The sequence below is a fragment of the Stigmatopora nigra genome, chromosome 18, assembly GCF_051989575.1.
Source record: "Stigmatopora nigra isolate UIUO_SnigA chromosome 18, RoL_Snig_1.1, whole genome shotgun sequence".
NCBI classification, from domain to species: domain Eukaryota; kingdom Metazoa; phylum Chordata; class Actinopteri; order Syngnathiformes; family Syngnathidae; genus Stigmatopora; species Stigmatopora nigra.
In genome coordinates, this window is record NC_135525.1 from 3,961,977 (window position 1) to 3,986,414 (window position 24,438).

The window sequence follows — 24,438 nt, forward strand, 5'->3', positions numbered from 1 at the left end:
GATCCCCGGTGCAATGCTGGAGTTGAGTATGGTGACGGTTCTTGGAAAGAAACTTTCCTTGAGTCTTTTTGTTTTGGCTGGTAAGCTCCTGTAACACCTGCCAGAGGGTAGCAGATTGAAGAGGTGGAAGCCAGGATGTGTACTGTCTTTGATGATGCTCTTTGCCCTTCCTAGATGCTGGACAGGGTAGGCAGGGGGGCAGTTGATGATCTTTTGGGCTGTGTCGATCACCCTCTGCAGGTTGGTATTATTTGCCCCAGCCTGAGTACTCTCGGCAACTGTAGCATGCGCATTTTTGCCATTATAAATATTTTTCTAGATCCGCCCATGACACGACAAAACTCTCCAATGATTCCGCTGGTAAAAGCAGAGACTCAGGTGAACTCAAAATCATTTTCAGCAGAAAATATTTTACATCTGATAGTGTCTACCTTCCTCCTCAAGTAGTCAGCAAAGGCCTCGTAATAGGAGCCCGTGACCTTAAAATGAGGATTATAAATATCCGGGTTAAGAACATTGTTGAGTTCGGAGGGAGAGTAGCCCAGGTGCCCCTTTGTCATCGTAGGGCGCCGAAATGAAGCATAGATGCGGCAATACCGCATCTGTGGACTTGCGCAAGTGGCGAAAGATGACTGTAGTCTCATAGCTGTCCGTCTGTAGCAAGAAGGTCCAGAATTGTACCTGGTTGCCTTTGGCTCTTGCGGAGCTTTGCTGTGCTGGCTTTAGGAATGGAGATTGGCTCTTTGAGCCCCCCTGTCAGATGAATGGTGTGCTCCTTGATCAGTTTCCGGATATAATCGATCCAGTCCAGTTTGGTTTTAATAGTCGATGCCTATTGATAAAGAGAATAGTCAAAAGTTTTAAGGCCATTTGGAAATCAACCATTTATACTTTTCACTCACAAACCAAATTAGCAACTCATATTTGCTTTAGGTTTTCTTAATATGTATTTTCTCTTCTAGGTAAAATACTTGATTTTAACTTTTATTCATGTAGAAGAAAATAAATCAAGGCAAAAAATAACACATTCAGAGATAATAATGTTAACAAAAGAGAAAAAAAAAACAAAGTCAAGGTGGACAAAATGCTGTTTTGTGACAAAGTGGCACGACTCTGTTCAGTACATTCATTTACTTATCCATTTCTTTTAAGTTCTGCTTATCCTCACTAGATTCACTGGGGTGCTGGAGCCTATACCAGCCAATTTAGTACAGTGTCTAAAAATCTCATATTGGTCAAAGAAGGAAGAACATCTAACCTTCAGGACAATTCTGTTACTCAACGTCCGGGTGCAGCCCACTGAAAGAGCAAACTTGCGGGGGTCTCCTTTAAAGTGTTCTGTCAGCTTTATTTCAGATATCTAAGGAGAAAATTAAATGATCATCTTTATTGCGAATATCAAATATGTGAAGGGAGTTAAAGACGACTCACATTAACTTTTTTCTTGTATATGTATTTGCTTTGGACCTTGGCCTCCTTGAACACCTTGCAGACCACCAATGAGTTGTTCAAGAGGAAGAGGTGTCTATTTTTCCCCAAGTGGAATGGTGACTTTGAATCCCACACCTTAAATGACTCCTGTAGGAGCAGCTCACCCTGGGACTCAATGCTCCCATCAAAACCTGCCAGAAGAGTGATTAAATCCTGTAAACAAACTATGTATGACTCAACAACAACAACAAATATAGCAATCTTGCCCATTTTCAGTCACCTTCTAGCACAGAGAGATGAATGGCATCATTGGCTCTCTTGGGAATGCTGAGAGTCACATCCAGGGCTTCTTTGAGTACGGGTTTTGCTTCTTCGCAACACTCCAGCAGACCCTAAAATTAGCTTTTTTTTAAGTTTGGTCTGTATGTGGCAGATATTTGACCTATTATGGGTGTTTAATGAATGTATCCTCTGTGGTTTTCTGATGAATAAATCTGATTTCTTTTGGATTTACCTTTAATAGGAGTGGATATTTTGTGATTCTCTGTATTGGTTGAATCAGGTATGAATGTAATGAGTTTGTCAATCCGTGCTTCTGCTGAATTTTCTGTTGAGCCCATAGAGACAAAGAGGTAAAAGAACGTAAGACGATGAACTATTAAACATTTATGTTATGTGTAGTTAGGTTTTGGGATTGATGTGTGTACCTGGGTTTGCTGTCTGTATGATTATTGAATGTTTAACCTTTCCCTCGTGTGATCAGGTGTGTGTAGTTTGTAATCAATCCCTGTCTGTCTATTTAAACCCTGTGTGTTTGTGAGTCTTTGTCGGATCGCCTGCTTTGTTTGCGTCATGTTAAGTTGCCATGTTGTGTTTCCTTGTTTCCCCGTGTATTCCACATCAAGGTTGGTTTTGTTATTTATTTCAAAGTCCCTGTTATTTTCTTGAATCCCCTCCTGCCTCAGTCATTTAAGTTTTTGTTAGAGCACTCCACACACTCGTCCCTTAATTGCTATCCCCGCATTGGGGTCTTACTCGACGGTCCACGCTCGACGCCGCACAAGACGTAACAATTTAAACCTTACATTAAAATACTTCACTGCATGCTCCATGATGAGCCGAGTGGATTCCTCGTTGTTCTTGCAGTAATCCACATAGCCCTTGAACTTATCAGCCTATATAAAAAAACAACAACAGCATGCCCTGAAATATTTACAGGTAATTTATCAGTAAATTAATGATAATTTATAAAGCAATAAATACCCATTTGACAAAGCAATGTCCGACATTTTCAGGGACATGTTTGTGTTTTTCCAGTTCTTTGAGAAAGATGCTGAAGAAAAATAGGACATGGCAACCCGTTAATGCATTTGAAAAAGTGAGTGGCAGTGTCACATCTCACACACTGATATGGAAAAGTGAATGTGAACAATATTATGGAAATATATGCAATTGTAAGGCAACGTTTTAAATGTGGAAAGTAGGCCATTGTTAAGCTTGGCCCATTCGTTGTCGAAATAAAGGTGATTTTGAAGAAACATAACTATTCCTGCTTACTTATGATGGAATTCATACAGCTCCAACAAATTCCCGAAGATAACATGCTCCATATTGTTGATTGCTGGAGGAATATCCTTCTCATTTGTTGACATCTCCATCATGTAAGTCTGTAAGATGCCACAAAAAGATTCAGTCAGAGTTTGGCTTAAATAAAATGCACGTAAAAAGAAATATACACACATCAATGCACTCCCGTAGGTTTTGCACGTAGGTTTTTTCAGTTTCAATGAGTTCAGCCAAAATGAATCTAAATGTAAACAAAGTAGACACAGTAGGTGAGGTTAGTATTTTAAATGATACAGATATTATAATAGTGTAATAGTCACATACACTTTTCTGCTCACAGACTTTGTTTTCTCCTTGTTGAGACAGAGAATGTCTGGCGTGGTAGGAAGGATGCTAGTTTGGATCTCCAGCGTATTGGCTACTGCCTTAAGTGTGCAATCGCTCATCAGGTCCATATCTTCGAAACCAAGAGGGCGCTCCAATATGTCTTCTGCAGAGAATAAGTAAAACAAACTCAATGAATCAGCAAACATTGACAGATGAATTAAATGGTTTGATAGACCATAATGATCCCCAACCGCTCTCCCATGAGAGATCATGAAATGTGCCAAAGATTCAATTTTATCGAAGCGGGTAAATAATGTCTTATTTCTATTTAGTTTATTATTATTTTTATGATTTTTTGCTTCCAGTCATGTTTTCTTCCCTTTTTGTCCCTAAAAGTGACCAGAATTGAATGGTTTTTGCAAGCTACCAACCTTTTCCATAGTGCATAGAACTCACATTTGCCTCTTAAGTGAAAGTATCTCACCTTGATTGCTTTAACAATATCAAACTTAGAGGTGAAACCAAAGCGTTTTTTTCCAATTGAATATACATTAAAATGCCCATCATCTATTGACACCATGTTTGTGTCATCAATAACAATTGAACATGCTCTTGTTCGGCTGCAAACCTCACTTATGAAAGCATTTGATACCGCTATGTATAACTTATGTTTCTAGTTATAATGTTTGAATTCCAGCCATTAACTCCAATGCGTTTAACATCACAATATCCCGAATGTTGTTTTCGACTAGACAAGCAAATCGGTTACATTTTAAAATTGTCCTAAAGTGAGGCGTTGCTATCACCACAGCAAATTTCATAGTTTATTATTATTTTTTAATAATATTAATAATAATGATAGTATCAACTAAAATAACAACAAAAATAATAATATGAATAATAATAATAATAATGATAATGACAAAAATAAAGACAACAACAACAATAATAGGAATAATAATTCCAATGATAATAATGACAAAAATAACAACAACAATAATAATATAATTATCAAATACGGGCAGCAAGTAATAATATTACATTATTAGAATAAAACGCTGTAGTCCTACATATATAACAATTCGCTACGATACAAAACAAACATAACACGCACAAATAAAGTTCATAAAATCTCCTTCGTTGACTGAAAATATAATTTTAATTTTTAAATAAATCGTGTGTAATCCAATTTACCCCCCAGCCTTTCAATGATTGCAATAATTTGAGATGCGAGGTGGTCCATTGTGGAATTCTGTAGTTCCGATCGTTTCTTCAGATGAAATGTTTACACTTGACTCCACCACTCAATCGTTTGACGGGTTTCTGGTTCGAAACTGAGTTGGCATCAAACATCTTTTTTATTGACGTCACGCAAGCGTTTTGAAACGCCATGAGAACGTTCGCCGAAACGTCACGCTCTTTGATTTGTTTGACAGCCAGTCCTGGCCATAGATACAGGGTGAGTAGGTTGCCATCTAGCGAAGATATTTGGTAATACAGTAAGTCTTCTTTTAATTGTATAGTCTTACTTAAAAGCATCAGGAGGAGGAAGAAAAGAGAAAACTTCACCACAAACTGTGCAGGGAAAAGGTTTTTCATCAGTGTGGGTTCTTGTGTGACTATTTAAGCTTCCTCTCTGAGTAAATGTTTGACCACAAACTGAGCAGGAAAAGGGTTTTTCACCAGTGTGGGATCTTGCGTGACTAATCAAGCTTCCCTTCTGTCTAAATGTCTGACTAAAAACTATGCAGGAAAAAGGTTTTTCACCGGTGTGGATCCTTGTGTGTGTTTTTAAGTGTGCAATCTGTGTGAATGTTTGACGACAAACTGGGCAGGAAAAGGGTTTTTCACCAGTGTGGGTTCTTGTGCGGCTTTTTAACTGGTCCTTTTGAGAAAATGTGTGACCACAAACTGAGCAGGAAAAAGGTTTTTCAGGAGTGTGTCCTTGTGTGGCTTTTTAACTGGTCCTTTTGAGAGAACGTGTGACGACAAACAGATCAGGAAAACGGTTTTTCACCAGTGTGGGTTCTAGTGTGAACTTTTAAGGCGTTCTTGCGACAGAATTTCTTAGCACAGACTGGCAGGAAAAGGGTTTTTCTCCTGTGTGACCTCTAAAGTGGCTTTTAAGTGTGCCTTCTGGGTGAATTTTTGGTTACAAATTGAGCACAAAAAGGGTTTTTCACCAGTGTGGGTTCTTGTTTGTCTTTTTAAATCTGGCTTTTGAGAAAAGGCCTTACCACAAATTGAGCACCGAAATGTTTTTTCACCTTTATTGGTTCTTGCGTGATTATTTAAGTTCGCCTTATGTGTGAATGCTTGACCACAAACTGAGCAGGAAAATAGTTTTTCACTGCTGAGGGTATGATGACTACTAGGCTTTTTGTCAAGTCAATGATGACGACAATGCCTATGTCTGATTTTCTTTTTTTTTCATTAAACCAAGGAAAGAAAAACAAGATAAAGGGTGATTCCTCCCCGATTGGGACGGCGGTCAGAGTACGAGCGATTGCTACTGCGCATACGCGAAATGGGCGTCATTTCCTTTCAAGGAACGAGATTTGAGGAGGAAGGTTCGAATTTAACTTCTGTATCTTCAAGCCGCCTTAGAACTCGTGTATGCTTTGCGATCTACTTAGCTTAGATAGCAGCAGCCAAAGGAAATTGCTACTGCTAGCTAGGCTAAGTAGCAGCTATCAAAGGAACAAGTCGTCAAAGAACTCGCTTGAGTTTGCGGGCTACTTTAGCTTAGCATAGCTAGCAGCTATCAAAGGCGCCTCCATCAGAATTCACGTATGGATATGCCCGCAAGAGCAAAACCGCTAAAGTTCTCGGGGGAACTTTTTGACGTCAAACAGGAGCCTTCACCTCATCAGCATTTGACCGTTTGCAAAATGAAGCACGCGAAAGTTTTTCTTCATAGACTTGAAGGTGCGTATACTTTTTATTTTCATATTTTCCTTTAAAGGTATTCTTCTGACATTACACTATTTTAGTTCACGTACATTTTCATGAATTCATGCTACCCCCATTCGAAGGAAAAAAATATATGCCCAAAGGGGCCTTCAAGGCCTTCTCTGCTGACCTATCTTAATCATATATTATATTTTGTTCATCAATACTTATTAAATAATTCCAAAGTGTCTGTTAGCTTCCTTTCATTTCATTCCTTTCAACATATTTTACAGTTTTTTGTTATAACACATTTTAAAAGCCTTATTATACATGGTTATTTAAAAAAAAAACATCCCTTACTATACTTGGTCATTTCTAAGAAAAAAAGCCTTACTATACTTTGTATAGTAAGGCTTTTTATCTTAGTCATTTTTTTCAGTAAAATTTAAAAAAAAACATCCCTTACTATACTTGGTCATTTCTAAGAAAAAAAGCCTTACTATACAAAGTATAGTAAGGCTTTTTTTCTTAGAAATGACCAAGTATAGTAATGGAATTTTATTGAAAAATGACCATGTATAGTAAGGCTTTTAAATAAAATTACCATGTATAGTATGACTTTGTTTTTAAAATGACCATGTATAATAAGGCTCTTTTTTAAAGACCTTTCTATATATGTGTAGTCAAGACCTTCCAATAATGAACAAAATAAAGTGTGACTGATTCATGGTGTAGAGGTTAACTCGCATGATTCCCATGTGAGAGGCTGGGGTTCGATTCCCAGATGGGATACATTTTCCCTTAGTTGTTTCTATATAGTTGTAGTCAAGACCTTCCATTAATGACAAAAGAAAGTGTGGCCAAATTGTGGCGTAGAGGTTAAGTCACTTGACTCCAATGTGGGAGACCTCGGTTCAAATCCCTGTTGGGACACATTTTTACTTAGTTGTTTCTGTGTTCTTGCAATCAAGACACTCAAATGATTACAAAGGAAAGTGTAGCAACTTGGTGGCGTAGTGGTTAACTCACCGGACTCCTGTCTGGGAGACCTGTGTTCAAATCCCGGTTGGGACACATTTTCACTTAGTTGTTTCTGTGGATTTCCTCTCAAGACACTCAAATGATTACTAAGAAAAGTGTATCCACATGGTGGCGCAGAGGTTATATCACTGGACTCCCATCTGGGAGACCTGGGTTCGATTCCCGCTGTCGTCATTTGGCTGATCATTACACCATGTAGACTGGAAAATCGAACAAGAATAAAAAAAGAAGAGAAAGAAAAACCTTTTTAATTCAAATTAAACACTTAGTCATATTTTTCAGTAAAACAATTTATTCCGAACTTCACTTAATTGTTTCTGTTTCTTGTAGTCAAGACGCTCAAATGACGATAAAGAAAAGTGTAGCCACTTGGTTGGCGCAGAGGTTTGTTCACCGGACACTCGTCGGAGAGACCTGGGTTCAAATCCCGGTTGGGACACATTTTCACTTAGTTGTTTCTGTGTACTTCTTGTCAAGAAACTCAAATGATGACTAAGGGAAGTGTAGTCACTTGGTTTGCGCAGAGGTTAGAGCACTGGACTCCTGTCTAGGAGACCTGGGTTCGATTCCCGCTGTTGTCCTTTGGCTGATCACTACACCATGTAGTCTGGAAAATGCAACAAGAAGAAAAAAAAAAAAAAAACCTTTTTAATTTATATTAAACACTTAGTCATACTTTTCAGCAAAAGGTTATATTCCGAACTGCCTTCGGCAGTTCGGAAGACAGTTGGAGGGACCAGTCTGTGTCGCGATCTCGGGTCGGCCTTCGGCCGACCCTCGACCGCTTGCTTGGTCAGTCAACCGCTGACACCGGGAAGCGAACTCACGTTCTCTCCGTGCAAAGGCGAGTGTGCAACCCACTACACCAACTCGTGCCCCACTTATACATAGGTGTTGAAACGTTTTATCCAAGGAAACGGGGTGAAACACTTAGTCATTTTTTCAGTAAAATGCTTCATCCACCACTGAATACTTATTCAGTTAGAAACTTGGCCATTAGAACTTATTCATTTAACTGAATAATATTTGGGAAAATCTTTGCTTGCACTTGGATTTGAACCCAGGACCACAGAGGTGAGAGACTGATGACTTATCCACTGGGCCACCACCCTGTGAGAGAAAGTTGTAGTACTTGTAGATTTATCTCATTCATTTACCTGAATAATATTTGAAAAATCTTTACCGGCACTGGGATTTGAACCCAGGACCACAGATGTGGCAGACTGATGACTTAACCACTGGGCCACCACCCTCTGTGAGTATCTGGTAGTTTCTGCAATTTTACTTCTTTCATTTACCTGAATAATATTTGAAAAATCTTTGCCGTCACTGGGATGTGAACCCAGGACCACAGAGGTGGCAGACTGATGACTTAACCACTGAGCCACCACCCTCTGTGATTATCTGGTAGTATCTGCAGTTTTTCCTCTTTCATTGACCTGAATAATAGTGGGAATAGCTTTGCCGTCACTGGGATTTGAACCCAGGACCACAGAGGTGGCAGACTGATGACTTAACCACTGAGCCACCACCCTCTGTGATTATTTGGTAGTATCTGCAGTTTTACCTCTTTCATTGACCTGAATAATAGTGGGAAAAGCTTTGCAGGCACTGGGATTTGAACCCAGGTCCACAAAGGTAGTAGACTGATGACTTATCCACTGGGCCACCACCCTCAGAAAAAAATTGGTAGTATCTGCAGTTTTATCTCTTTCATTTACCTGAATAATAGTGGGAAAAGCTTTGGAGGCACTGGGATTTGAACCCAGGTCCACAAAGGTAGTAGACTGATGACTTATCCACTGGGCCACCACCCTCAGAAAAACATTGGTAGTATCTGCAGTTTTATCTATTTCATTTACCTGAATAATAGTGGGAAAATCTTTTGCAAGCACTAGGACTTGAACCCAAGACCAAAGAGGTAGAAGACTGATGACTGATCCACTGGGCCACCACTCTACAGGATTATGCAGTAATATTTGTTTTTTTGCCTCTTTCCACTCCCAGATCATACTTAGTACTTTATGGTACCTTCAAGTGGGAAAAGTTAGGTAAGCAGAGCAAAGCAGGATTTGAACCCAGGTCCACAGGGGTGGGAGGCCAATGACTTATTGACTGGACCAAAGGTTCCCAAAAGTATGCAGTAGTGTTTATTGTTTTGTCTGTTACAAATACAGTGTTCTCTCGCTACTTCGCGGTTCAGCTATCGCGGACTCAGTGCTTCGTGGATTTTTTTTGGAAAAAAATAATAATACAAATATTACATACATTGAAACAACATATTTTACAGTTTTTTTGTTATAACATGAGATTCACTCTCTCTACCCGTATTCTACATGGTGTACTGTATACAGGGGGTAAAAATAATAAAATAAATTAAAAAATTGGAATTAAATTCAAATTAAGCATTTTTGAAGGAGATTCCCTACTTCGCGGAAATTCACTTATCGCGGGTGATCCCGGTCCGCATTAACCGCGGTAATCGGGGAAACACTGTACATTATTTTTCTTTTTTTTTCATTTATACTTCAATGTTATTATTCCCCAAAAATGATAATAGACTAGCTACTGATTTAACTATGCTTTTTTTTTAAATCTAAAAAGTTTGAGAATTTTTGTGATCAACATTCTATGAAATATATCATTTATCTTCATGTCTTTGCAGGTTTTGCAAAATATCTTCATCCTGACGGCCAAGAGTCTGTTGGCTTTAAAGAGGAAGTTGAGCTACCCCAAATCAAAGGGGAGGAGCCAGAGTTTTCTCAACACCAAAAGAGAGAGGAGCAACTTAAAATAAAAACGGAAGATGATGATGTTACCTGGTCACCTGGTGAGTCCTTGAAGCAGCAAGATGATATGGGCAGGGCCAGTGGAGGGGCGGAGCCTGCAAACACCTCAACAAGGCCTCAAATTAAAGAAGAGCCGGAGTTTCTTCAACACCAAATGAGAAAAGAGCAACCTCCAATCAAAATAGAGCAAGAAGATGTCACCTGGTCAACTCGTGAGCCTTTCAAGAGTGAAGATGATCTGGGCGTGGCTAGCAGAGGGGCGGAGATTGCAAACACCTCACCATGGCCCCAAATTAAAGAGGAGCCGGAGTTCCCTCAACACCAAATGAGAAAAGAGCAACCTCCAATCAAAATGGAGGAAGAATATGTCACCTGGTCAACTGGTGAGTTTGTCAAGAGTGAAAATGATCTGGGCGTGGCCAGTACAGGGGAGGAGCCTCTGAACAGTAGCTCAACAGAAGGATGGCAAGCAGACAGTTTCCTTGCTCCTCCACCAGATGACGACGACTTGCATTTTGGGGACGAAGAGGAAAATCCCAGTGACGACAAACGTATATTTTCTCAGGGTTCTTCAGGGTCAACCCACAATGGTAAAAAACCCTTCTCCTGTTCAGTTTGTTGTAAAACATTTACAAAGAAGGGAAGTTTAAATAGACACACAAGAACCCACACTGTTGAAAAACCATTTTCATGCTCAGTTTGTGGTCAAGCATTTGCAGAGAAGGGAAAGTTAAAAAGCCACACAAGAACCCACACTGGTGAAAAACCATTTTCGTGCTTTGTTTGTGATAAAACATTTACAGAGAAGGGAAATTTAAAAAGACACATAAGTACGCACACTGGTGAAAAACCATTTTCGTGCTCAGTTTGTGGTCAAGCATTCACACACAAGGGAACCTTACAAATCCACACAAGAACCCACACTGGTGAAAACCCCTTTTTTTGCTCAATTTGTGGTAAGAATTTCTCTCAAAAGCACCACTTCAAAAGCCACACAAGAACTCACACTGGTGAAAAACCGTTTTCCTGCTCAGTTTGTGGAAAAACATTTACAAGCCAGACAAGTTCAAAAATACACACAAGAATCCACACGGGTGAAAAACCGTTTTCCTGCTCAGTTTGTGGAAAAACATTTAGAAACAAGAACAGTTTAAAAAGACACACAAGAATCCACACTGGTGAAAAACCATTTTCATGCTCAGTTTGTGGTCAAACATTCACACACAAGGGAACCTTACAAACCCACACAAGAACCCACACTGGTGAAAACCCCTTTTTTTGCTCAATTTGTGGTAAGAATTTCTCTCAAAAGCACCACTTCAAAAGCCACACAAGAACTCACACTGGTGAAAAACCGTTTTCCTGCTCAGTTTGTGGAAAAACATTTACAAGCAAGACAAGTTCAAAAATACATGCAAGAATCCACACTGGTGAAAAACCATTTTTGTGCCTTGTTTGTGATAAAACATTTACAGAGAAGGGAAGTTTAAAAAGACACATAAGAACGCACACTGGTGAAAAACCATTTTCGTGCTCAGTTTGTGGTCAAGCATTCACACTCAAGGGAACCTTACAATCCCACACAAGAACCCACACTGGTGAAAAACCTTTTTCCTGCATAGTTTGTAGTCAGACATTTAGACAGAAGGGAAGCTTGATTAGTCACGCAAGAACCCACACTGGTGAAAAACCGTTTTTCTGCTCAGTTTGTGGAAAAACATTTACTCAGAGAGGAAGCTTAAATAGTCACACAAGAACCCACACTGATGAAAAACCTTTTCCCTGAACAGTTTGTGGTCAAGCATTTGCAGAGAAGGGACAGTTAAAAGTCCACACAAGAACCCACACTGGTGAAAAACCATTTTCGTGCCTAGTTTGTGGTCAAACATTTACACAAAAGGGAAGTTTAAAAATACACACAAGAACCCACACTGGTGAAAAACCATTTTCATGCTCAATTTGTTTTCAAGCATTTACACTCAAGGGAACTTTACAAACCCACACAAGAACCCACACTGGTGAAAATCCATCAAGTGTCATGTGTTGATGAAAAATAGTGTGCCGTGAATTTGGCTGTGAAAGACAGAGAAATACACAAGTTGAGTTTTATTTCATTTGATCTTTTCAGCATTTTTCAATTGGCTTTGTAAGCTGTTACATCCATTTAATTGTTTTTCCTCTTTTCAACTTTTCCAGAACTGACTTTGTGTTTATTTTGAGGGACTATTACACTTTTTATATTAATCCAAACTTTCTTTGATTTGAATGTAACTAAATTTACCTGGCAATTGGTAAATGTAGTGAAATGTAAATTGTTATTTTAATTTTGAACGGACAATCATAGGGCTTTACTCAATATTTTCAGTTATGTATAACATTAGTAAAAAAATATATATATTAATGGCTTTGTGTGTCAAACAAGTTTTCAATGTCTCATTAACCTTTGTCCGTGTGTTTAAGTCTCCTAATTTGTTCGTTTCTTGCTGCGCCCATGTTAATGTTAAGTGTGTGTTCCAGCTATTTTTAAATCTATGGCTTTTGGTTCATTTTTGTCCTTTTGGATTCTTGGTTTATATGCTCAATTCATATTAAATTCCTTCTGATTCGATCGACTAATTCATCATCAATATCCTACCACCTGGAGATATCCAAGTTGCAACTGTATTCAAATTCCTATAACATGGAATGCAGCAAATAATTATTATACAGAAAGAAACATTAACATGTCCTTTCGACCATATTGATAACACTGAATAATCTTAATGCTCCAATAAAGCTAAAATTGGAGCAAAAATGTTAGGGCACACCTGGCTGGTATTTCCTGTCAATCATATACATTTACATGGTGTAAAATGAATTATATGGTAAAATAAGGGCCTGGGTGATATGACAAATATTGTTATCAAGATAAATGAAAACATTTAGTATATCAATACTTATCACAATAACTATCACATCTTTTGTCTTATTTGTAAAATGTTGATATAATACCCTGGTTTCCATTTTAAAAGATTATTTTCTTCTATTGTTATTGAAGTTTTTAATTTAGATTCTCCAAAATCATCCAATTACAAGATAGGTTATTAGTCTGTGTTCGGGTTGCCACAGCTCTGCAGGATCCAAAATACTGTCAGAATAAATTATGTCATAAATCTATAAAGCAAAAAAATAATAGTAATAGTAATGACAAATTTATACACAAAACTATATGCATTGTCGATGTTTCAAAGAATGTTGAAAAAAATTGATGACAGACACTATAGATGCCCGACTTGAAGTTGATATAACTTTCACTTTTTCTTTTATAATAACTCTACAATAAGAATAAAAACAACCGGGCTATGTGTTGAGATGTGTTGAGGAATAATTTGTCAAAAACGCCAAATGACATGCTAAAAATGTTGCAAGTTGTTTCCTATACTGGCTTAATACTTAATAATGTACCGTATTTTCCACACTATATGTCGCAGTTTTAAAAGAAAACAGTTGGGTTTGTGACTTTTGTGTAGCATTATTCACACAATAGGATATATTTCTACGTTATTTTTACACCATAATGCAAAAAGGGCACTCTAGGCATGTGTTGATAATTTCAACATTAGCGGTGGGTGAACTTTTGGTTTATATAATTAGCGGTTCCCATGCGAACCAGTAGAATAGCTTGTAGCTTTATAAAAAAAAAAAGAGAAAGGCATACCAAAACAAAAGTATGTATAGGTGTATATGTATGTATATACACACACCGACACACACACTAGCAACACGCTTATCTATTTATTCATCAACTTATTCATTACCTACCGTATTTTCACGACTATAAGGCGCAACGTATTATAAGGCGCAACGTATTATAAGGCGCAACGTATTATAAGGCGCAACGTATTATAAGGTGCAACGTATTATAAGGCGCAACGTATTATAAGGTGCAACGTATTATAAGGTGCAACGTATTATAAGGCGCAACGTATTATATGGCGCACTGTCTATTTTGGAGAAAAAGTAAGACTTTTAAGTGCGCCTTATAGTGGTGAAAATACGGTAATTGCTATTGACTTCCGGGTATGAAGCACTAAACACTAAAGATGCTCGACTTGAAGTTGATATAACTTTCACTTTCTTTCTTTTATAATAACTCTACAATAAGAATAAAAACAACCGGGCTAACGTCTTTCAATGAAAGATCTTTTCACGGGTGTTGTTTGTTATATGGACAAAGGAATGAAACTTTCTCTATGAATGTCATCAATGGCAAATGAAATTTAGTGGTACCTTTACTTACAAAAGCTTCTACATATAAAATAACAAGCTTTAATGGGAAACCCTTTGTTGCAAGATACGAAAGAACAATCCATGTCACATAATCAAACATCACCAAAGTGTAAATACTGTCATCTTTCACCACTTGGTAATTTCAGTACATCATTTTTTTATATTAAGTATAAAAAAAAGTTCTTAAAAATGTCAAAATGTATGCTGATCCAAAACAGTGGACGCTTAACTTTCCAATCTAACCTAAAGGACTTTGAGTTAGAGGGACAGTCCATGAAATATATTATTTTTGTGTCTTTGCAGGTTTCCGAAAATATTTTGGTCCTGATGAGCAGAAGATTGGCTTTAAAAGGGAAATGGAGCTACCCCAAATCAGAGGGGAGGAGCCACAGTTGCCTCAACAACAAATGACAGAGCGATTTCCAATCAAAATGGAGGAAGGTGAGCAAGATGTCATCGGGTCAATTGGTGAGCTTTTTAAGAGTGAACATTTTCTGGGCGTGGCCAGCAGCGGGGCAGAACCTTCGAATGGCAGAAACGCAACAGAAGGATTGCAAGCAGACAATTTAATTGCTCCTTTATCAGATAGCGACGACTTTCTTTATAATAATGATGATGAAGGTCTTATGGAAAATCCCAATGGCGACAAACTCTGCAAGTGCTCTCATTGTTGGAAAACATTCCGCAATAAGTATATTTTAAAAACACATATGATGACTCACGCTGAGTTGAGACCCTTTTCGTGCTCTATTTGTGGTAAAACATTTACACAGAAGGGAAGTTTAAAAATCCATACAAGAATCCACACTGGTGAGAAACCATTTTTGTGCTTAGTTTGTGGTCAAGCCTTTTCTCAAACGCAAGATTTAAAAAGACATACAAGAACCCACACTGGAGAAAAACCATTTTCCTGCTCAGTTTGTGGTAAGACATTCGTTCTCAAGGGAAACTTAAACAAACACATAAAAATCCACACTGCTGAAAAACCATTTTCCTGCTTAATTTGTAGCCAAGCCTTTTCTCAAAAAAAAGCTTTGAAAACCCACGCACGAACACACTGCTGAAAATCCATTTTCATGCTCAGTTTGTGGTAAAACATTCACTCACAAGGGAAGTTTAATTAGTCACTCAAGAACTCACACCGGTGAAAAACCCTTTTCCTGCTCAGTTTGTGATCAAGCCTTTTCTCAAAAACAACATTTAAAAAGACATACAAGAACCCACACTGGTGAGAAACCATTTTCTTGCTCAGTTTGTGCTCAAGCCTTTTCTCAAAAGGGAGATCAGACAAGAACCCACACTGGTGAGAAACCATTTTCCTGCTCAGTTTGTGGTAAGACATTCACTCACCAGGTAAGCTTAAAAAAACACCTAATAATCCACACGGGTGAAAAACCCTTTTCTTGCTCCATTTGTGGTAAACCTTTCTCTCAAAAGCACCACTTAAAAGGCCACATAAAATCCCACAGTAGTGAGAACTCCTTTTTCCTGCGCAGTTGATGTTCATACATTTTTACGGAACAGAATTAATAACCTGCACTGGCAAAAAGCCCCTTTTGCTCAATTTATGATGCAATTTTTCCTCAAGAATGTTTTAAAAATACCCATCATAACCCACCTTCGTCAGAAATCATTCTCCTGCTCAGTTTGTTTTCAAAAGAAAAAACTTGAATGACACAAATGTAACGGACATTTGTTAAATCCATCAGTTGACAAAATGATGAGAATCACTCAAGTGTCATTTTTGATTGAAATGTTGATTAAATTACTCTAACGCCGAATGGATTTGATTTGTATGTGAACAGACTTAACAATTGGTATATGAAGTCAAATGCAAATTGTTTTTTTAACTTTAATGTCAAACAGACAATCAGTGGACTTTCATTATTTTTATTTATGTATAACCATTATAAAAAAATATTGATGCTTGAAACGACATTGTGACTGTCCTTTGCTTTCACCTATGGTCGCCTCACCTATTTGTCCCCTTTGTTTGTTTGTTTCTTGCTGGGTCCTTGATAATGTTGGTGTGTGTGTTCAGCTATTTTTTTTAATTCTACAGCTTTTGGTTCATTTTTTGTCATTTTGATTCCTGGTTTACTTTGCCTTTTGTCTCTCTAATTAAAGCCCTTTTAGTGTACCGTTGTTCTAGCCTCCCCGTTTCCCTGTGATTGCCACCACCCTCGAATGTTACATTAGCATAATTCAAATTCAAAATGGATGCACAATTGATGCTTAAAAAAAAAAAAAAATCGCCCAGTAGCGAGATAAAATGCACTTAGACCAAAACTGCTCTCAGCCTTACCTGGTTTGCCTGCCAGTTGTTAGACCGTCATCGTAGAAATGGCTTTTCTAAAGGGACGCAATACGGCACGTGCTTAATTTACGCACCTGCGTCTACAATAGGCATAACCACGCCCATATAGGCCCACCATGTTGAATGTGGAAAAGATGGTGGCTTGCTTACCGTGCTTCACGAGATGCTTTGTCCTCCCAACCCAACGTCCATGTTTTGAAGATGACGCACATTGTCTTGATTTTTATGGTCTTGATGCTATAAAACAGTATGCATTAGTACACTAATATGACCAAATATGGAGTAATACTTTGACATAGTATTTTACATCAACTCACCTTTATTCCAGGCCATCTGACTCCATTAAACATTCAACATTTGAAATGCAAAGAATGCTTCATTGTATTGTATACAATAACTCAGTGGTGGACAACAGTTGTCATTAAATATTTTTTAGCATGTAGCAATTTTGTCTTCATTTTTTACTTCAGACATGCTTAAAACAACATCTTTATTATAGATTATTAAATTGTGAAGGTAATTGCAAAAAAAGTGTGGTTTATCCAACTGTGTCGTATCAAAACTACAATTTTTAAAGCAAATTTCCCACTTATGAGGTACTGCAAAATGGAGCCTGTTCATGGGAAAAAAAGAATGAAATAAAAGACTATGCTATGTGGTTATTTCCTCAATACACAAGTTAACTAAAAAATACAAAAGAGATTTTTTTTTTACACATCGCTTTCAAAGAATTTCAGACCACTTTACTTTGATTTTTGTGTGTATAATACTCAAAAACAAAAACACAGGGTAAAAGATGAATCTGGTATGGGCTGCTATTGCTACGTTCTATTTTCATTGAATAAAACAGTGCATACACTGCATGAGCATGACAAATTATAGAGACAAATGGAGAATTGACATGCCAATAAATAGATTTAGACATCTCTGAACAATATTTGAGGGAAATAACTGTGTATTTAAAGTTAAAAGATATTTGAGTCCAGCTTAGGAATTTTGAAAAGTGCTCGAGTTTATTTTTTTTCTAGGGTGTTGACAGAAAATTCACAGCGTTACCAACTAATACAAGGATTTTATTAGCTGCAACAGTAGCCTTCAGAAATACAACCTGTTTGTACACCCAATCCTTCATTGACCAGTTTAACAGTCTCCAAGATTAGGTGATCAGTCTTCTGCTTGCGAGAGAACAGACAGACACAGTTCAACTTAAGATGACACAAATATCCGGCATCCCAGTACAGACTGGTCCCCCCAAAAACTCAAGGATTTCATCAAGGTCCACATTCAAAGGATATTAGTATCAAGATGTTAGGCAACACCACAACGTGTTTAACAAAATAAAATAAACACTAACACTACCATTAAAGTTCTTTCTTTCCCAGAGATTTTGCCTGAAATCAAAGATTGGCTCAACGGACCCCTTTTCACATCTTAAGTCCAACAATCACCGTGGTCTTATTTCATTATGAGTTAGGGTACGTTGTGTAAGAACTAAATATCCCACTTTTGAGATAATACTGACAAAAGAAACAAAGGTTAAGTGCGGCTTTTTGTGTACATGTGATTATCGCTAACATACCCTGCATTACGTGATAATACTCTTGAAAATATTAGATAGAAAAGGTGCACTTAAATCGTTTACTTATTTTATATTTTTTATCGTTAGCGTTAACTGTTCTGGGTCAGCCGTACACAGCACATTATCTTTTACCCAACAAGGGTGGGGGGTGATTCATTTTTAAATGTGGGCTACAAAAAAAAAGTATTTTAGATGGCAATAGAGCATCGTGGCAAAAAAATGCTATCACGTATACACGTGATTGAGTTAGGATATTTTTTAAATAAGTCTAATCAAACAATAGAGATATGCAAACAAAAGATTTTGTGGGAAGGGAATGTTGTGGAAGTGGAAAAGAAAGGCCTGTGAAATGTAGATATTTAACCCTCCCTTGCTGTGACTCTTGGCTCGGCCAGTGAACTGTGAATGATGTCGCTGATGGATTTTACTCCCTCTCCTTCCAAAACCGTGTGATGGTCGCCTTCAATGACATGGACTGACAACTTGCCATTGCATACCTGAAAAAAACAACAGATGTGTTGAGGAATAATTCGTCAAAAACGCCAAATGATATGCTAAAAATGTTGCAAGTTGTTTCCTATACTGGCTTAATACCGTATTTTCCGCACTATATGTCGCAGTTTTAAAAGAAAACAGTTGGGTTTGTGACTTTTGTGTAGCATTATTCACACAATAGGATATATTTCTACGTTATTTTTACACCATAATGCAAAAAGGGCACTCTAGGCATGTGTTGATAATTTCAACATTAGCGGTGGGTGAACTTTTGGCTTATATAATAAGCGGTTCCCATGCGAACCAGTAGAATAGCTTGTAACTTTAAAAAAAAAAAAATGAGAAAGGCATACCAAAACAAAAGTATGTATAGGTGTATATGTATGTATATACACACACACACACACACACAAAGCAACACGCTTATCTATTTATTCATCAACTTATTTATTACCTACCGTATTTTCACGACTATAAGGTGCACTGTATTATAAGGCACACTGTATTATTAGGCGCATCGTATTATAAGGCGCACTGTATTATAAGGCGCACTGTCTATTTTGGAGAAAAAGTAAGACTTTTAAGTGCGCCTTATAGTCGTGAAAATACGGTAATTGCTATTGGCACTCACTACACAGTCACCTCTAGAGCCAGCCATTGTTGATGTTTTGGATTTTTTGTATAAAATCTTGCAGTGGGGGAGGAGCTATATGATGGAAGATTTTGTAAACTAAGATGGCATCTGCATATTTAACAGTATTGTTTCAGTTCAGGCGTTTGTTTTTTTAATATACGACAGTGGTGGTTTTTCGTTTTTGGTTTTCTGTTTTTTCCATATATAAGGCTCACTGGATTATAAGGCGCACTGTCTATTTTGGAGAAAATGTAAGACTTTTAAGTGCGCCTTATAGTCGTGAAAATACAGTATTTATTTGTCTAAAATGTCTTTTACTGTGTCTGAATTCCCCCTTCTTGCTACTGAGGCAGTGAAATTTCCAAAATACAGGATGAATAAAAGGTAACTCATCTCATGTCGCATGACGTGTCAACAAAGAAATACCAAATGGTTCTCACCTCACTGAGCTTGTAGTCTCCCCCGAGGTTTTGTCCATATTCGCTGGTGGTCTTGGCACGCAGGAGGCACACGTTTCCATTGTACTTGGTAGCAGGGACGTACCTATCTGCTGCCTTCAACTTGCAGTAAAAAGTAGAGGCTGCAAAGTTGAGCAAATCTCTGCTGATGTTTTTGTGGGTGGACGTGATGAGGTCCACTGCCACACTAACGCGTGCCTCTAAGTTTGGCAGCGGTAGTAGAGTCTCCAGAAGCTGGTGAGCAAGTAAGTGAAGCAGATGTGACGATTAGGACACACGGTCAAGAGGGTTCAAAGTTACCTACTTTCAAATGATAGCCGAGGAACATTTAAAGTCCTGTACAAGTTAAATTGTCCTTTCTAAAAATGACTTTTGTCACAGAGTTAGGAAAAGATGGCCTGATGGGTAAAACGTTGGGTATTTGCTTCAGAGTTCTTGCGTGTTATTATTTCGCACAGGTACATTTGCAACAGATTTAATAATCATACATGCACAGGACAATTTCAGAAACATAATTACTGTTCAGAAATGCCAATGAAAGTGCAAGAACACCAAAATATAATACAAATGGTGAAAATCACATACAAAAGTGTTTGTGAACAATATTAAATGGTTATTAATATTTGAATGCACATTTTACTCTGACTTTGCTCAATCCTACTTTGTTATGCGTTTTTAAAATATCAGTATCGAATAACTATTAAAAATATTTTTTATAATTATCAGCATTCCTCTTTAAAAAAATAAAATACAAAACTGATATTACGAGTGTAAGTTTTTTTTTTTTTATAAATAGAAAAACAATGATTGGTTTCAGTTTTCAACCTCAATTTTTTGAATTTGTTTCCAAAATATAGTTTGCTTAGTCTAGTATTTCATAGCACATTTAAAGTCACACAGTTAAGACTGCTAGCTTCTCAAGACTTCAACATTTCTATCATCTATCTTAGTTAGATCTAAAATTCCAAAATGGGGAACAAGTATTCTATAGGATGCTGTGGCTTTTGTTTTCATGCCAAAGATTTCATTTTTACCTTGCTATACTCGGTGTCCGTGAACTGCTGGATAAATGCACACAAAGCTTCCGTTTCAGCCTCAGATTCCTTGTCTGGCGTCAACTTGGCCCTGTAGCTCTGAAAACCAAATACTTTGTTCAATATTACTTCCTCGACAAGTTGAATCAAGTACATTAGTACCCCTGTACTATGCATGTGTTGAACTACCATAAAAAGTGTGGGTTGACATAAAAATACAATTTAAGATGGTATTTGGAACTGTATTTGCACTGCTAACCTGTGTATAAGCCGCCACGTACGAGTGTGAGCCATCGAACAGGAAGAGATTCTCCACAGGTCGATTCTGGTTTTGCAGCTGAGTGCACATTTCAAACGCCACGCAGGCGCCAAAAGAGTAGCCGGCGATTCGGTAAAGCCCATCTTGCTGAACCTGACTAATGCAATCCACATAGTATGCTGCCAAAGACTGTATGCTGTCCAGAGGAGCATCTGGGGAGAGAAATTGTTGGAAAATTTCATTTAGAAATGTTACAAATAAAACATAGCCAGTTGTCCAATTACACAACAGAAAAGCTGGTAAAATAGAAGTATATGCCAGTAATATGCTCCTCTCTGAAAGGGGGCTGCCCTTCAAGGTCTGGACTGTATGGGAGGAATTGGACTCAAGCTCCCAATAATTATATATATATTTTTTTTAATTATCATTTAAATCAAGCAGAGAGGAATTGGTTTCACAGTGAGCACAATATTGTGTACAGTGGTACCCTGACATACGAACAATTTGAGATAAGAGTAAAATTTCGGGCAAATATTAATCTTGAGATACGAGACACATTTTGATATACGAGCATAAAGTGGACGCGAGAGTCTGCTCATGAGAACATCATGTGCACTGTCTCACTCCCGCAACTCCCTCATGTAATGTCTCTATGAGCACTGGGCGGAGCGTTGCATTTTTTCAGTTTTTTTTCTCTTCTCGTTAGCCCGTTTGCTCCCCTTGGCGGGTACTATTAAATCACTAAGGTTTTGTTACTTTGTTAATAGATGGCGAATTAGAACAAAAAAATGTTTTTCCAATCCAATATCCTGTTTTTGGTGTTTTTTCAGAGAGTTAGAACAAATTAATTTGCTTTTAGTTCATTTCTATGCAAAACGTTCATATGATTTATGAGAGAATTGACATATGAGCTCAGTCCCGGGATCTCAGGATACCATTGTATTTAGATTTTTTAATATATTGTTTATATTTAGTTATCAATACACTGTCTTTTCATATGCTTACAGCTGTAATATTGAATAAATACACTTCTTAATATTTGTACTTGTACTTTTGTATTTCTGTATAGGCATGAAAAGATGTAGTATGGTAGTAATAATAGGGGTGGGTCCTACTTTGCGGTTTTTCGATGATCGTGGCCATGCCTGGTCTTAACTATCCGTGAAATTCGAGGGATTACTATACCCGCACAAGCCCAGGGAGAACACGCAAACTACACACGGTGAGGACCAACATGTGATCGAACCCTCGACCCAAGAAATGCCTTTTATGCTATGTCATGTCTTAAGAGTTATGGTTATTGGTTGACTTAAGTCAAGACTCTTGTGGGAGGGATTACTGGATATACAATGCACACCTGCCTCGCTGAGGTTTCGCATTAGCAATTTAACTTTTTTTTAATCCATTCTATTCCTAGTTTCATGATGAAAAAAATCATGCTTTTGAAACAAGCACCGAGAATACCTTTGGTGCACTGCAGGCCATAGCATGGTACGCTAAGCTTGGAGGCAAGCGTCTTGAAGGCAGTAATGGAACCCTCAATTGGGTGGACGAGGAACAGTGGCCTCTCCTGGTTCTGTACATCATTAAGTAACATCACCGTCGGGTCATCAGGGTTGACGAGCAGCTCGGTCAGATTCGACTCTGACAAGGTGCGAATGACATCCTTTTTTGCAGCGGCTTGGGAAAAAAAATGATGACGTTGAATGACTATTTCATTTAACCCAGAATATAAATGTGCTCACACAGATACCATTTGATCCTTCTGGCCTCTTATTGGAGAGTTCACGCAGTTTGTTGATGGTAAGTTGCCGAATGTCTCTCATGGCCATAACGATGTCGTAGTCACGCTCGAGAGTCTGGCGAACCTCCACGCCCATTAACGAGTCGAGGCCCAAGTCGGCCAATGAGGCATCGGCGTTCAGGCTGTTAACGTCCCTCACACCTGGGGGAGAGGTATCCAAATCAGATGGCATTTATATAAAAAGAATAAAAACTTGAACTGTTTTTCATTTTCAAATATTGAATTTCCAATTTATCTTCATTGTTATCTTACCTAGAATGTGAGCAATGGCCTCTACCAAGTCCTTCTGGCTTCCCACCTCGCTTTTTACAACCGTGCGCTCAGCCAGCACAAAGCTTGACATGACCGGGTTCCGTTGGCAGAGGAATTGGTCCAGCACATGAAGGCAAGAAGCGATCCTCTGTGGTAAGGTCCCCCCAATTACAGCTTCATTGCCACCCATAGTCTCCAGCACCACACCCACATCCCCAACGGCGCCCCATTGGATTGCGAGCCCAGGAAGTCCGTCGTGACATCGCTTCTCACAAACACGCTCCATGGCCGAGTTGGCATAACCGTAATTACTTTGGCCGGCATTCCCGCGGCCACAGCTGACTGAGGAGAATGTGACAAAGTAGGCAAGTTGTGGACAGGATTTTCTTGTGATTCTGTAGAGGCAATGAATTTACGTTAGTATCGTTTGTTAAAAAATCTACTATTCATCTAATCTGAACATCTAAAGAAGAAATGACTGAATGTATCTTACTTATCTAGGTTTATAGTGCCGTCATATTTCGGTTTGTTAACATCAAGGAAGTGCTGAGGAGTCAGATTCTCCAACATACCATCTTTCAACACCTGCAGAAATGAACACATGAAAACACATGAAGCACTAAAAATAGGCTGTATATTATAGACAGTAGTAACATTTAAAAAAAAAGTTAAATGTCGTCAAAGGTTCTTTCATAGGTCAGTGAACTAGGAATTATTGGATTTTTGAAATCATGTGAAGCACTAAAAATACAATACAGTACAAACATTCAATGAAAAGTGGAATACATTATTGTGAAGGGTCTTTCATGGCTCAGTAAACTAAGAATGATTAAACTGTTACTAAAACAACAATAGGTAAAAGTACAAGTTTGAATTGTTGTCTGTATCCTTGTGCCTTGTAATTGGCTGCGCACAAATTCTTGGGGTCCTCTGCCTGGGTCCCTGCCATAGTTGTCTGGGATAAGATCCAACACCCCCGTGACCATTGTGAGGATAAGCGTCACAAAAAATGATTGCAAAAATATGTAGCAGCCATCTGCTGGGATTTCATAGAGAATTTACCATAGCAAGGTGGAATACTCCGCCAACTGGACCCAATTTGGTGGCCTCAGCAATGAGCTTTTCTGTTCCCTCAAATGAGCAGACGTCAGTGGTTGACACCAAGACTTCCACATTCTGACTTTGCCATTCACTCACACGTTTTGCTTGGTATCCTAACAAAGGTAAACATTTGGAAAGAAAAAAATGACACAGCCTGTAAGTAATCAGCTATTTAAATGACAAATAACAT

At 38.2% G+C, this 24,438-nt stretch overlaps 3 protein-coding genes and 1 pseudogene across 5 annotated transcripts in view; 1 reads left to right on the plus strand and 3 right to left on the minus strand.

The window, feature by feature from the left end:
• Nucleotides 1–14: 14 nt before the first annotated feature.
• LOC144211449 (triple functional domain protein-like) lies at nt 15–4,638 on the minus strand. Of its 2 annotated transcripts, XR_013329599.1 has the most exons (12): nt 4,519–4,638; nt 3,322–3,487; nt 3,172–3,238; nt 2,989–3,098; nt 2,695–2,764; nt 2,517–2,606; nt 1,946–2,038; nt 1,712–1,823; nt 1,432–1,622; nt 1,259–1,360; nt 432–832; nt 15–357 (listed from the first exon to the last, which is right to left on the minus strand). XR_013329599.1 is itself a non-coding variant. In XM_077738727.1 (11 exons), exons 1-11 carry the CDS (start codon nt 4,565–4,567, stop codon nt 641–643), a joined length of 1,242 nt encoding a protein of 413 aa, XP_077594853.1. In that variant the 5' UTR covers nt 4,568–4,638; the 3' UTR covers nt 15–640. The 2 variants fall into 2 exon arrangements, 1 of the variants encoding a protein (XP_077594853.1); XM_077738727.1 differs by having other exon boundaries at nt 15–832.
• LOC144211963 (uncharacterized) lies at nt 4,597–5,862 on the minus strand (annotated as a pseudogene).
• On the plus strand, nt 5,580–15,523 carry LOC144211448 (uncharacterized). Of its 2 annotated transcripts, XM_077738725.1 has the most exons (3): nt 5,582–6,252; nt 9,923–10,636; nt 14,619–15,523. In XM_077738725.1, the coding sequence occupies exons 1-3, from the start codon at nt 6,117–6,119 to the stop codon at nt 15,377–15,379; spliced, it is 1,611 nt and encodes a 536-aa protein (XP_077594851.1). In that variant the 5' UTR covers nt 5,582–6,116; the 3' UTR covers nt 15,380–15,523. The 2 variants fall into 2 exon arrangements, with proteins under 2 accessions (XP_077594850.1, XP_077594851.1); XM_077738724.1 differs by lacking the exon at nt 14,619–15,523 and having other exon boundaries at nt 5,580–6,252; nt 9,923–12,654.
• Nucleotides 15,524–17,619: 2,096 nt separating this feature from the next.
• Nucleotides 17,620–24,438, minus strand: part of fasn (fatty acid synthase) — a 28,245-nt gene continuing 21,426 nt past the window's right edge. The window contains exons 36-44 of the mRNA XM_077738513.1: nt 24,210–24,361; nt 23,641–23,732; nt 23,148–23,542; nt 22,845–23,036; nt 22,556–22,771; nt 21,092–21,303; nt 20,833–20,931; nt 19,781–20,032; nt 17,620–18,708 (exon numbers count right to left, since the gene is read on the minus strand). Of these exons, the coding sequence (XP_077594639.1) occupies nt 18,571–18,708; nt 19,781–20,032; nt 20,833–20,931; nt 21,092–21,303; nt 22,556–22,771; nt 22,845–23,036; nt 23,148–23,542; nt 23,641–23,732; nt 24,210–24,361 (1,748 nt within the window). The 3' untranslated portion in view covers nt 17,620–18,570. The remainder of the gene's footprint in view (nt 18,709–19,780; nt 20,033–20,832; nt 20,932–21,091; nt 21,304–22,555; nt 22,772–22,844; nt 23,037–23,147; nt 23,543–23,640; nt 23,733–24,209; nt 24,362–24,438) is intronic.